The sequence below is a fragment of the Orycteropus afer genome, unplaced genomic scaffold (genome assembly GCF_000298275.1).
Source record: "Orycteropus afer afer isolate SDZICR_OR568_19922 unplaced genomic scaffold, OryAfe1.0 scaffold00325, whole genome shotgun sequence".
NCBI lineage: Eukaryota > Metazoa > Chordata > Mammalia > Tubulidentata > Orycteropodidae > Orycteropus > Orycteropus afer.
The window spans coordinates 3,967,798-3,983,065 of NW_006921912.1; the positions used below are offsets into that span (position 1 = coordinate 3,967,798).

Sequence of the window (15,268 nt, forward strand, 5' to 3'; positions counted from 1 at the left end):
TCCCAGGTTCTAGTTTTCAGCTTTTCTTCTCTTCCCTGTTGCTTGTTTTAATTTTTTTTCTTTCTCATGGCTAACCCCATTCCTTCCACTTTTTGCATTTTTCCCATTTTTTTCTTCATTATTCTCCTACTCTACTTTTTGTCTTATTGCCCTCTTCTTAGATATTGCACATCTTTTTAGTTCCTTTTTTTCTTTATTTGGTTATTGTTCTTCTGTGATTAAACTGTATATTTTGTCTACTTCCTTTTACTTTTCTGATTGTTATTCAGTTGTCATTTTTGTCTAACAGAGACACAATTAAACCCACAACATTTGCAGCTTCACTTACTGAATGAGAACCACCACTTCCTTGTCCACCAATGAGTCAATTATAAATGACCACCCTGAAGAGCCTGACTCACCCTTAGATGCTTTCACAAACAGTTTTCACAAAAATGTCACAATGTGTCAGAAAATAGACCATGACAGTCCACACAAGAAAGTAACATAAAGTGGTAGAAACAAGGGAGAAGGATACAGCACCAGAACACAACCCTGAAGATGAAGCAGCATTGGAACTCCCTGGTAAGGAATTCAAAACACTTATATTTAGCTATCTCCAAATGATTGAAAGACAGATCAAGGAAACACTGGAAAATTAAGGAAAACACAGACAAAAACCCTAAAACAATTTTGGAAGAAAATACAAGAACAAAATGACAAAATAAATGAAAAATTAGAAATGATTCAAAATTGACAAATAGAAATCCAGATCAATACTAACTTTTCAGAAATAGATAACACATTGAAAGGGAATCAATAGAAGACAGAATTCATGAGATTGAAGACAAATACCTGAATACTTCTTTGGAAAGGGATCAACCAGAAAAAAGATCAAAACAAAATGAAGAAAGCCTAAGTTTCTCATGGGATATCATTAAAAGGAACAACTTACATGTAATCAGATTCCAGAACAAAAAGAGAAAAAACAGAAAAACAGAAAAAAACTGTCCAAGATTTATTGAAAGAGAACTTTCCAGATATGATGAAAGATGAGAATATATCCATTCAGGAAGTCCATGGAACCCCAAACAAGATAGGCCCCAAAAGGAAATCATCAAATTCATCAAAACCAAAGACAAAGACAGAATCATGAAAGCACCAAAGGAAAAATGAAAAGTTACTTGAAAGGACAACCAATAAGAATAAGCTCTGATTTCTCATCAGAAATCATGTAAGTGAGAAGGCAAGGGGATGGTATATGTAAAACCCTGAGAGAGAAAAATTTCCAATGAAGAATTATATACCTAGAAAAATTGTCCCTCAATTGTGATAATGAAATTAGGAGATTTCCACATAAGCAAATATTAAGGGAATTTGTTAAAACCAGACCAACCTTACAAGAGATACTAAAGGGAGTCCTTTGAACAGAGAACAAATAATAGCAAACAACAATTGACCATTAATACTCAAGATGCCATAACCCAGAAACCAACAAACACAGTTATGGATGTATACAAAGTAAAATAAGCTTACAGGATTGTAAACAGGGAACCAGAGAAACCAACTGGCAAATGATGACAACCACAAGCCAAAAAAATGGAAAATACTATGTTGTTACAGAACTTCTAAATGGTGAGGAAGTCTAGAGAGTTGCCAGATAGAATGGACTGTTCTAAACTTGGGGAGAATATTATAAATCACTGGGTAATGTCAAAGAAAGATGATAAGCCTTCACATGAAAATAAAAAAAAGAGGAAAAGCCCAATGTTTAGGAAGTACTAAAACAATAGCAACAAAGGAGACTATAATACTATTCATAAACATAATGAGCTCAGCACAAAATATGATATGGAACAAAAAAAAAAAAAAAAACAGGAACACCATGAATAAACACATAACAAAATGATGGCAAACAATTCGTACTTGTCAATAATTACACTGAATGTTAATGGATTTAATGCATCATGCAGACTGGATAAGAAAACATAATCCATCAATATGATGTCTACAAGAGATATAACTTAGAGACAAAAAAAAAAAAATAGACTAAAAATCAAAGGTTGGAAAAAGTCACATCAAGCAAGTGGCAAACAAAAAGACCAGGAGTGGCAATATTAATATCTGATCAAATTGATTTTAAGAAAAAAACTCCATAACAGACAAGGAAGGAAAGTCTATAATGGTTAAATGATCAACTGAACAAGAAGATATAACCATAATAAATAATAAATATGGACCCAATGAAAGGGTCCCAAAATACATAAAGCAGACTTTAAAAGAGTTGAAAAGGAAAATAGATGAGTCCACAGTCATAGTGGGAAACTTTAATACACCATTTTCAATGAAAGATAAAACTGGAAAGAAACTCAACAAAAATGCAGAAGGGCTATACAATACAATCCACCAAATTGACCTTATAGACAGAACACTCCACCCAACAACAGCACAATATACATTCTTTTACAGTGCACATGGAACATTCTCCAAGTTAGACCATACGATAGGCCATAAAGCAAGCCTTAATAAATTTAAAACATTGAAATAATGCAAAGCATCTTCTCAGATCACAATGGTATGAAATTAGAAATCAACACTAGAAAGATCAACAGAAATATAGCAAACTCATGGAAACTGATGACATTCTCCTTAAGAAAGACTGGGTAAGAGAAGAAATAAAAAATGAAATTCAAAAATTTATTGAATTAAATGACAATGAAAACACAGCATACCAAAATCTTTGGGACACAGCAAAAACAGTGATCAGAGGCCAATTTATGGCAATAAAGGCACACATCAAAAAAGAGGACACAGCCAAAATCAACACTTAAAACCAACATCTCCAACAATTAGAAAAAAAAAAAAATAGCAAGAAAAGCCAACAGTAACCAAAAGAAAGGAAATGATAGATATTTGAGCAGAAATCAATGAAACAAAAAATAGGCAATAAAAAAAGTCAACGAGACTAGAAATTGTTTTTTTCTTGAAAAGATTAATAAATTTCACAAACCATTGCAAATTTAGTGTAGGAAAAGAGAGAGAGAATACAAATAACATGAATAAGAAATGAAATGGGTGACATCACAACAAAACCAACTGAAATAAAAAGGGTAGTATCAGGATACTATGAAGAACTGTACCCCAACAAATTTGAAAATCTGGAAGAAATGGACAGATTTCTAGAAACACACCACTTACCTTAACTAACACAGACTGATGTGGAAAAGTTGAAACAGATCCATAACAAAAGAAGAAATTGAACTGGTCATAAAAAATTTACCAACAATAAAAGAGTCCTGGCCCATGTGGTTTTAGTGAAGATTTCTACCAAACATTCAGAGAACTGACACCAATACTACTCAAACTATTCCAAAACATAAAAAAGGATGGATTCCTTCCTAATTAATTTTTTCATAAATGAATGACAAGCATCGCCTTGACACCAAAATCAGGCAAAGACATCACTCAAAAGGAAAACTACAGACCAATATCCCTCATGAATATAGATGCAAAAATCTTCAACAAAATACTAGCCAATAGACTCCAACAACATATCAAGAAAATCATTCATCATGACCAAGTGGGGTTCATACCAGGTATGCAAGGATGGTTCAACATTAGAAAAACAATCAACATAATCCACCACATAAATAAAACAAAGGAGAAGAACCACATGATCATATCAATTCATGCAGAAAAGGCATTTGATAAAATCCAACACCCATTCCTGATCAAAACTCTCAGCAAAATACAAATAGAAGGGACATTCCTCAACATCATAAAGGGCATTTATGCAAAACCAACAGCCAACATTATTCTCAATGGAGAGAGAGACTGAAACCATTCCTCTTGAGAACAGGAAGCATACAAGGTTGCCTTCTGTCACCACTTCTATTCAACATTGTACTGGAAGTCCCAGCCAGGGCCATAAGGCAAGAAAGGGAAATCAAAGGCATCCCAATTGGTAAGGAAGAAGTCAAACTATCCCTATTTGCTGATGATATCATCCTATACCTAGAAAACCCAAGAGACTCAGTCAAGAATCTACTGGAACTAATTGAGAGATTTAGCATCATGGCAGGATATAAGATCAACATCCAAAAATCAGTTGGATTCCTTTATACCAGCAAAGATATTGCTGAAAAAGAAATAAGGAAATCAATACCATTTACAATAGCTACCAAATAAAATAAAATAAAATACTTGGGAATAAATCTTACCAGGGACAAAAAAGACCTGTACAAAGGAAACTGTAGAAAACTACTTCAAGAGCCATAAGAGATCTACATAAATGGAAGAACATACCATGCTCGTGGATGGGAAGATTTAACATTGTGAAAATGTCAATTCTACCCAAAGCAATTTATACATTCAATGCAATCCCAATACAGCTCCCATCATATTCTTTAAGGATGTGGAAAAACAAACCACTAACTTTCTATGGAGAGGAAAGAGAACTCAGATAAGCAATGCACTATTGAAGAAGAACAAAGTAAAAGGTCTCATACTGCTGGATCTCAAAACCTACTGTACAGCCACAGTAGTCAAAACTGCCTGGTACTGGTATAATGACATAGACCAATGGAAAAGAATTGAGAACCAAGCAATAGATTCATCAACTTATGGTCAGCTGATCTTTGACAAAGGGCTGAAATCCATTAAATGGGGAAAAGAATGTTTGTTTAATAAATGGTGCTGGCAAAACTGGATATCCATTTGCAGAAATGAAACATGATCTGTACCTCACACCATACACAAAAACTAACTCCAGATGGATCCAAGACTTAAATATGAAATCTGAAACAATAACGTTCTTCAAGGAAAAACTGGGGGCCAATTTAAGGGCTTTAATATATGGCATAAATAGACCATCAAGCATAACCCAAAATGCAGAAACAGCAGAAGAGAATCTAGATGAATGGGACCTTCTAAAAACGAAATTTTTATGTACTTCCTAAGAATTCTCCAAAAGAATCAAAAGAGAACCTACAGATTGGGGGAAAATATTTGACAATGACATATCTGACAAGGGATTTATCTCTAGAATTTGTAGAAAACCCCAGCACCTCTATAACAGAAAGACAAATAATCCAATTAAAAAATGAGCAGAAGACATGAATAGACACTTCATCAAAGAGGAGTTCAGGTGGCCAATAAATATATGAAGAAATGCTCATGATCATTAGCCATTGTATTGTTGTTGTTATGTGCTGTCGAGTTGGACCCGACTCATAGTGACCCTTCCTTGGGTTTCTGAGGCAGCATCACTACGGAAGTAGATTGCCCCATCTTCCTCCCAAGGAGTGGCTGGTGGGTTTGAACTGCCAGCTTTCTGGTTAGCAGTCAAGTCCCATTAGAGAGATGCTATTCAAAACAGCAGTGACATACCATCTTGACCCAGCACTAGTACCAAAGTTCAACAAGACAGAAAGTAACAAATGCTGTCAAGAATGCAGAGAGATTGGGACTCTCATAATCTGCTGGTGGGACTATAAAATGGTACAACCACTGTGGAAGGCAGTATGACGATTCTTTAAAAAGTTGGAAATAGAAATACCATTTGACCCAGCCATTCCATTACTAGGTATATATCCTAAAGAAGTATGAGCCAGGACAAGAACAGACACATACACAGCCATGTTCATCACAGCACTATTTACAATAGCCAAAAGATGGAAACAATGTAGGTGTCCATCAATTGAAGAATGGACAACCAAACTGTGGTACATACACTTATGGAATACTGTACAACACTAAACAATAATGTAGAACCTACAAAACATAGCATAATGTGGAGGAACTTGGAGGAACTTGAGTGAAATAAGCTAATCACCAAAGGACAAATATTGTATTTGTCTGTTATTTTAAAAAGTCAAAAGAAAATATATGGAAGGAAATTTTCTTTGTTGGCTGCCAGGGGTGGGAGAGGAAGGGAGGGAATACTGTTAGATAGGTAGAGACAAGTATTGATTTGGGTAAAGAGAATGGAAATGTACCAAATGTGAGTGATCAACATGGTGGCATTGAGAAAGAGGAAGCCACAGAGAGGTTTATGGGAGGTACAGACAACAAACATGAACCCTTTTGGTCATACAGTACCACACTGTCAGTGATGGCAAACATGGATATACGAGTGGATAGATGGGTGGACAGTCTGAATTATTAGGTATATCGATGCAGGGGGAAGTGTGCCCAAGACCATGTATACGGTTGGCAGACAATATTTCTACAAGTGTATTGGTATGTTCTGTAAGAATTCCCAGGTATATACTAGAGCTGACAAGGGACAAGTTTGTAGTCACTTCTTGGCCACAGCCAGCTACCCAGAGGGAGCGAGTAGTTGGACCTGAGGGCTCGAGACTATAGTCACAGGGCACATCAGGCTCAATTGGCTTAACATACTACACAAGACATTGTTCCACATTCTACTTTAGTGAGTAATGACTGGGATCTTAAAAGCTTACAAGCAGCCATCTAGATGCAACGATGAGTCTCTCCTTATCCAGAGCAAATGAGAATGAAGAAAACCAAATATTTATGGAAAAAATTAGTGCAAGTGACGTGTACACCATGAGATCCTCAGCCTATACTACTATGAGACCAGAAAAGCTAGATGGTGCTGGTTATCACTGTCAACCACTAGGAGTGGGATCTATGTAGCAGATCCTGGATAGAGTGGGAGAACAACATGGAACAAAACTCAAAATCATTTGGAAAAAAAAAAAAAAAAAGGGACCAGATTTTCTGGTGTGATAGAGGCTGATGGAACTACTGAGATTATGTTCTCTAGCTGCCCTTCACGTCTGGAATTGAACCCATTCCTGTGGCTTCCAGCCAAACAAAAGACAGGCATATGAGTTGAACATGTACCTGAGGTATATGCACTCCTTGGAGAGAACAATCATGGGAGAATAGAAGGGCTGCTTATACACAGTGACATAGCCATGGGAACAGGAGTGCATGGAGGAAAGGACACAAGGAAGAGGTAACTATGGAGAGGAATTGGGAGGAGACCTGTTGCATTGTGGTAAATTGTAGTCAATGTCAAGAGACAAAGTGTATGTGAACTGTCATGTGGAAAGTGAATTTGCTCCATAAACCTTCACCAAATCACAATTAAAAAAAAAAAAAAAAAAGCTTGCAAGCGGCCATCGATGCAATGATGGGTTTCCCTTTGTCCAGAGCAAAGAGTAATGAAGAACGCCAAAGAAGCATGGAAACAATTAGTCCAATGACTAATACACCATGCAATTATCAGCCTGTACAACTAAGAAACCAGAAGAACTAGATGGTGCCCGCTACCACTGTCAACCACTCGAGGGTGATCTATGTAGGAGATCCTGGACAGAGCGGGAAAACAGTATGGAACAAAATTCAAAATCATTAAAAAAAAAAAAAGGAGCAGATTTGCTGATCTGATAGAGCCTGATGGAACCCCTAAGACTATGACCCCTTCACGTCTATACTTGAGCCCAGTCTTGTAGCTTCCAGACAAACTAAAGACAGGCATATGAGCTGAACATTAACATTAAGTAGATACACTCCTTGGAGAGATCAATCATGGGAAAATAGAAGGATTGTGCATGCACACGGAGATATCTCAGGGAGCATGAGTGCATGGAAGGGAAGGGCACAGGAAAGAGGTGGCTATGGGGAGGATGTGGGAGGAGAGCTGTTATATTGTGAGAGATTGTAGTCAATGTCAGGAGACAAAGTGGATGTGAACTGCTGTATGGAAGATGAATTTGCACTGTAAAGTTTCACCCAAATCACAATAAAATTGAAAAAAAAAAAAAGCATTCAGCTGTGTGGATCATAACAAATTATGGATAACATTGAGAAGAATGAGAAAACTGAAACATCTAATTGTGCTTATGAGGGACTTGTACATAGACTAGGAGCCTGTCATTGAACCAGAACAAGGGCATACCCCATGGTTATAATCAGGAAGGGTTTACACCAGGGTTATATTCTTTCATCATAGTTATTCAATCTACAAAGGGAGCTCTGTTGTTATAGTGCCCAAGGAATTTGACTGCTAACCAGAAGGCTGGTGGTTCAAACCCACAGTTCACTCCTTGGAAGGAGGACTGGGCAATCTACTTCCATAGAGATACAGCCTCAGAAACCCAATGAGGGGTCGCTATGAGTCGAAATAGACTTGATGGCAGTGAGTTTGGTTTTTTGGTTTGGATGCTGAGCAAACAATCTGAGAAGCTGGGCCATATGAAGAAGAATGTGGCATCAGGATTGGAGGAAGACCCATTAACTACCTGTAATATATAGCTCTGGTAGCATAGTGGCTAAGACACTTGCCTGCTAACCAGACAGCTGGCGGTTCAAACCCACCAGCCACTCCTCGGAAGGAAGGTTGGGCAATCCTACTTCCGTAGTGATACTGCCTCGGAAACCCAAGGAGGGGTCGCTATGAGTCGGGGCGACTCGACGGCAAATAACAACAACAACAATATGCAGATGACACAACTTTGCTCAGAGTGAAGAAGACTTGAAGCACTTACTGATGAAGATTTAAAGGCTACAGTCTGCAGCATGAATTACATCTCAACATAAAGAAAATGAAAATCCTCATAACTGGACCAATAAACAGCATTAGGATAAATGGAGAAAAACTTGAAGTTGTCAAAGATTTCATATTACTTGGATCCACAATTGACATCCATAGAAACAACAGTCAAGAAATCAGACATCATTTTGTACTGGACATCATATTACTAAATACCTCTTTAAAGTATTGAAGAGCAAAGTTGTCTCTTTGAGGACTAAGATAAGCCTAACCCAAGCCATGCCATTTTCAAACATTTTATATGCATGTGAAAGTTGGACAATGAATAAGGGAGATCAAAGAAAAGTTGCTGCTTTTGAGTTGTGGTGTTGGTAAGGAGTACTGAAAGTACCATAAACTACCAGAAGAATGAACAAATCTGTCCTTGAAGAAGTGCAACTGGAATACTCCTTGGAGGTGAGAATGGCCAGACTTCATCTCACCTACTTTGGTCATATTTTCAGAAGGGGCCATTCCCTGGAGAAGGTTAGTAAAGTGGACGATCGGCAAAAAAGAGGAAGAGCCTGACAAAGATGGATTAGCACAGTGGGTGCGACAATGGGCTTAAGTATTGTAAAGATTGTGAGGATGGTGCTAGACCAGGCAACGTTTTGTTCTATTGTACATAGGGTCACTATGAGTAGGAACTGACTCAATGGCACATGTCCTATTTTCCCCAGATTTAAGGCTTGCCTAAGTTCAGTAGACCTGATTATTTGTCATTTATTAGAAGTTACATTTTATTTCTCTCATCTCACTGGGGAAAGCATTGTGGAACTCCTGATGAATATTGTGCATGCTTTTAAGGAAACACTATGAATTATTAGTTTTGCACAATGGATTATTAGACCTAACAACAAAAACACAGGCATAAAAAGACAAAACAGATAAATGGGACTTCATAGAAACTATATTATCTTGATTATCAATGCACTTTATCAATAAAGTGAAATACAGCATACACATTGAGAGAAAATTTTCAGGAACCATATATCTAATAAGAAGCTCTGGGGGCGTAGCATCTAAGGCATTTGACTGCTAACCAGAAAGCTGGTGGTTCAAACCCACCAGGCACTCCTCAGAAGGAAGATTGGGCAATCTACTTCTGTAGTGTTACCACTTTGGAAACCCAAGGAGGTGTCACTATGAGTCTAATTGACTCTATGGTAGTGAGTTTTACAGTTAATTGCTTTTCTTATTCTTAGGGGAATGTCACCTCTGACTCTCCCCAAGACTTTTGGTGCTAGGAGAATACTGAACTCATGTGTGTCCTTGAACTTCAAAGTAGTCCCTTGCTTACAAAAGTCCCTCAGGATCTGAGGTTAGAGGTGATCTTATGATCATTACTCAAACTACAGTTAGAGAGTCATTAAATCATAGAGCTATAACAGACCTTAGAGGTCTTCATTCTAATCATACTCTTGTTTAGAAAAGAAAAGGTAAAATATCTTTCTCAAAGTCACAGAGTGAATTAGTGATGCAGCTGGAGCATAACCCAGTTCCAGAAATTTTAGGAAGAGGATGTATTTCTTCTTCATTTCCAGTAGTTGCTATATGATGCTTGATGTTACATGCTAATAATACCACATACTAAACAAGATCAAGAAGGTTCTGGAAAACTCATATTTGCCATGAAGATATTGAATTTATTTTACAATTCCAAGAGAGATGATATCAGTTAAAAAGGATCAACAATTCTTCTACTCCTGACAACATTCAAGTAAGTACACAAATTCTGAGTATAATTTCTTTAAAACTTATTCCCTTCAAGTGTATGCCAATTTTAGAGCAGAGAATTGCGCCACAGGGCTTTCAAGGCTGTGATCTTTATTGTAGCAGAGTTGTCTTATCTTTCTCCTGCGGGTGACTGATGGGTTCAATGTATTGATATTTTAATTAGTAGCAAGCATTTAACCACTTCAAGACCAGAAGTCCTTGAGCATGCTTTGTTATAGCATTTACTATGAAATGATATTGCATAGGAAGAATTACAAATTAATATTTTAAGAAAGCTACTGTTGATATAAATATATATGGCTATTGCATAATCAAACATAATTAACCTGCAGGAAAAGATTTTTCTTTTGCTAATGATTGGCATAGTGCCTAAGGCATTTGACAGCCAACCAGAAGGTTGGCGGTTCAAATTCACCAGCTATTCCTGGGAAGGAAGACTGGGCAATCTACTTTCATAGAGATAACCACCCTGGAAACCCAAAGAGAAGTCTCTATGAATCAGAACTGACTCAACGGCAGTAAGTTTGGTTTTAATGGGGTGTTCAATGGGTGGAGCAAAAGGTAAAGGTCTCTTCTTTGTGTTCATATTTCATTGTTTTCCTGAGATGCACCAGAAATTGCTTCCAAAACTCTCCTGTTTTTGTTGTTATGTGCTGTTGAGTCAGACCCGACTCATAGTGACCCCTTCTTGCGTTTCCAAGGCAGTGCCACTACAGAAGTAGATTGCCCAACCTTCCTTCCAAGGAGTGGCTGGTGGGTTTGAACCACCAGCCTTCAGGTTAGCAGTCAAATGCCTTAGGCACTACACTACCAAAACTCTCCTAAGAAAGAACAAATATAATAGAGTCCTCATTAATTTGAACTAAAGACTTCCACAATTAATTTAAAGACCTCCTTAATTTGGAACTGATAGCTCCTGCACATATCTTTCAGAGTAAGGATCTTAACCCTAAAACATACATTCCCATACTTCTTTCTCCTTGAGGACAAAGTATTCCAGTGGCACTTCAACACAGAATATACAAAAGATCCAACACTAACCCTAAAAGTGATTTCTCAAAACTAAATAAAAACTTGATGTTCCTTGTTCTGGCGATTGCAGAAATAGAACAGTTTCATCCATAATTATTGAACTCCTGCTTGTTCTTGTCACCAATTTAATTCCTGAGAGCACACAATTACTGGAACATTGTTCTTTTGAGATATATTCTAATTATTTAAAAGATCACTTTGGATTTATTCTTTTTTCTCTATAACTTATGAAGGTGTTTAGTTAAAAATAAACATTCCTGAACAATGAGTGATGTAATTAATGCTCTTTTTGACCACATTTAAACTCTTTTATTAGTTTTTTTTTGTTTTTCTTATCACAACACAATTAAAACTATTACTTATCACAGGCAAATATCTTCACTATCTTCTATGATTTTCTTTTCTACAATTTCACATCTCCTGTTTCCTGAAGGATATGGTGAAAGAAAATGATTCCACAGTGACTGAGTTTGTTCTCCAGGGACTGACAGACAAACTAGAACTCAAGTCGCCCCTTCTCCTCCTGTTCCTGGGCATCTATGGGGTCACTGTAGTGGGAAACCTGGGTATGATCTTCCTTACCACTTTCAATTCTAAGCTCCAATCTCCTATGTACTTTTTTCTGGGTAATTTGTCAGTCATAGATCTCTTTTATTCTTCAGTGATTACTCCCAAACTCCTGGAAAACTTCATATGGGACAAAAATATCATTTCCTACTCTGGATGTATGGCTCAACTTTTTTTCTTTTGTGTTTTTGTTACTGCTGAATCCTATATGCTGACTGCTATGGCTTATGATAGATATGTAGCTATCTGTTGTCCACTGCTATACAGTGTCACCATGTCTCAAAAGGTCTGCAACATGCTGGTGACTGGCTTATTTATGATGGCAATTTTTGGAGGCTTAACTCACACAATATTCATGATGAGGCTTTCCTTCTGTGGTGATAATATCATCTACCATTACTTCTGTGATGTGATTCCTCTCCTAAAGCTCTCGTGCTCCAGTACTTACATCAATGAACTTCTGGTGGTACTTCTGGGTGGATTCAATATGTTAGTAACAACTGTGCCCATCATGGTCTCTTACGTCTTCGTACTCTCCAACATACTTCAAATACCTTCAGCTGAGGGCAAGTCCAAAGCCTTTAGTACCTGTGGTTCTCATCTTATAGTTGTTGTTTTTTTTTATGGATCCATCATATTCATGTATTTTAAACCAGCATCCAGCAGCAGTATGGGCCAAGAGATGGTGGCCTCTGTCTTTTACACCACAGTCATTCCTATGCTGAACCCTTTGATCTACAGCTTGAGGAATAAGGATGTAAAAGATGTACTGAAAAAAGCCATGGATATGACATATAGACCACTCCAGGTTAGAAGTAAGAACCACTAAAGATCATGGTAGTGATCTGCTCTTTCTTTTTTAAGAAAACTAACTTTTCTTTCTGCTTCTTAAAGTAACATACCATTTTTATTACTTTCACTCCAGTTTTCAGCTATTACTGTTTTATTTCTGTACACAAAAAGTCACATACTTCTTGAAATACTATTCTATGGTATTATGATTCATGATTCAGTACTTCCTTGATTAGTTGCAAGATAGTTATTTTGAAAACGATTTCTAAGGTGAATTTGCATGATATAACATACATTCTTCCCAACTGGAAAAAAAAAAAAAAAGTAGAGTAGTATATTTTTCTTTTAGATGGTGTAAGTTGATAGCTATTTCTTCTGTCTCTCATAATTACCTCACTGACACTAAGATAAGTGGTGGTAGACTAGCCTGTGACATAAAATATTAAGCTTAACACTTAATCATGGACTGAATTAAAAAAGATAATTGTTTGCTTGGCCTATCAAGACCCTCTTTATGGGTCCTGCTCTATGTTTGTTCACTATGTATCTTTCTATTTAAAAGTATGTTTCTCACTAGTGATCCTTCACAAAAAATCAGTGAAGAAATCTCTAATGGTGGATGTATAGTACATAGTACTCCATTGAAGATATCTTCTGAAAGCAAACATCTTCCTTGTAGCAAAACTCATAAGCAACTAGTGATTTTGCCTTATGAAATTTCAACAGGTACATAATAGATTTCCCTTCCATATTTCAGGCTACTGAGACAATGGGTATGATATTAGGAGATGGTCTTAACTAATTGTCTTCTGCACACTACTTCCTTTTATGTCATTTCCAGAATGTATTTCACATGGATTCTTCTTCCTCACAACCATAGCCCTGAGAGTGGTGATGAACCCTATTTCTTCTGCACACCCTTCTCTGACCTATTATGACTTGAACATCAACTGCCTTCTATAATTATCTGCATTCTCTTTGCACACTTCCTTGGTGGGCAGAAAAGATGGTGAAATTTTTCACCACACATTCTTTTAGTTATTCTCTTCTGCTGGTGTAGTGCTTAAGCATTTGACTGCTAACTGGAAGGCTGATGGTCCAAACCCACCAGCCACTCCATGGAAAGAAGACTGGGCAATCTACTTCCATAAAGATTTACCTCCTCAGAAACCCAAAGAGGGTCCCTCTGAATTGGAATGGACTTGATGGCAGCGACTTTTTTTCTTTTTTGGTTTTTCTCCTTTCACTGTAATCCAAAGTTGCTGTTTACTAAACTAAAGAGAAAGAATGAATTTAAAAATGGACAGCTTAAGATCTACTTGCCTGCCTTCCAAGTCTGTACAAAATTCAGGGCTGTCTGATTACACAAGCTATCTGTGCTTCCTGTGCACAAAAGTTCAAATACATCTATGAGTCTACCAGAAAGTGTCAGATCTCCTTTGAAACCTAGCTTATTGGATCTCTATCATTAGAGATGTGAATGTGAAATTAGAATGTGAATTAGAGAGTTAAATATGAAATCAACTACAAAGATCTATGATGTACACTGCATTCACATGTGGTACTGAAATGATCATATGAGATTGAAGATATTGCATTTCCATTCATTTTTCCACTGTATGAGATTCCAAGTTCTTAAGGGCCTGATGACTCAAATGGTTTTTCAGTGGACCAAGGAAAACCCAAAAACAACAGCCCTTGAGTCAATTCCAACTCATAGTGACACTATAGGACAGAGTAGAACTGCCCCATAAGGTTTCCAAGGCTGTAAATCTTTATGAAAGCAGACTGCTTCATCTTCCTCTCACAGAGCAGGGGTTGGGCTTGAACAATTGTCCTTTTGGTTCAGCCAAATGCCTTAGCCACTGCATCACCAGAGCTCCTTCTCACTATTTAGGATGCAAGAAATCTAAATTCAGAGCATTGGCTCTTGAAGAAGCCTTTGTCTTTGTTGGCTGTGGAGGAAGTTTCGTGTCTCTTTTTTAGTTTCTATTACTCATATAGCTTGGCACTTCCTTCCCTGCTCTCTGCTTCCTTCACTTGCTTGGTTATTCTCTTTTATATCTCAAAAGATGGTGACTAAAGACATACCCTATGCTCATCCTGCCCCTTTAACATAACAAAGAAAACTTTTCCCAAATCCATTATAACAATAGGAGTAAAGACTGGGATTTATAACACATATTTTTTTGGGGAACACAAATCAATCTTTAACAAAACTCTTCCTCTTTACCCTTCACTTTAGCAAGCATGATGTTCTTCTTCAGGAACTAGTCCCTCCTGATAACATGTTCAAAGAAGTAAACAAGGTTTCACTATATTCACTTCTAAGGAGAATTCTGGCTAAATTTCTTCCAAGATAAATGTGCTTATTCCTCTGAACATCCCGGATATACTCAATATTCTTATTCTTCATCAACAGCATAATTCAAATGCATCAGTTCTTTGGTCATCCTTATTCATTGTCCAGCTTTTGCATGCATATGAAACAATCAAAAATGCCATAGCTTGGGTCAGGCACACTTTAGTCCTCTAAGTGACATCTTTGTTTTTTAACGTTTTAAAGAGGACTACTCAAAGGGGTCGCTATGAGTCGGG

General features: G+C 37.2%; 1 protein-coding gene across 1 annotated transcript; it reads left to right on the plus strand.

Annotated features, from left to right (window-relative positions):
• Window positions 1–11,747: 11,747 nt before the first annotated feature.
• LOC103206658 (olfactory receptor 8D1-like) lies at window positions 11,748–12,707 on the plus strand. Its single transcript, XM_007952153.1, has one exon. The coding sequence runs from the start codon at window positions 11,748–11,750 to the stop codon at window positions 12,705–12,707; it is 960 nt and encodes a 319-aa protein (XP_007950344.1).
• The last annotated feature ends 2,561 nt before the right edge of the window (window positions 12,708–15,268 follow it).

Coding starts and splice junctions, on each gene's coding strand:
- LOC103206658 (XM_007952153.1), top strand. CDS start 11,748: ATGGTGAAAGAAAATGATTCCACAGTGACTGAGTTTGTTCTCCAGGGA.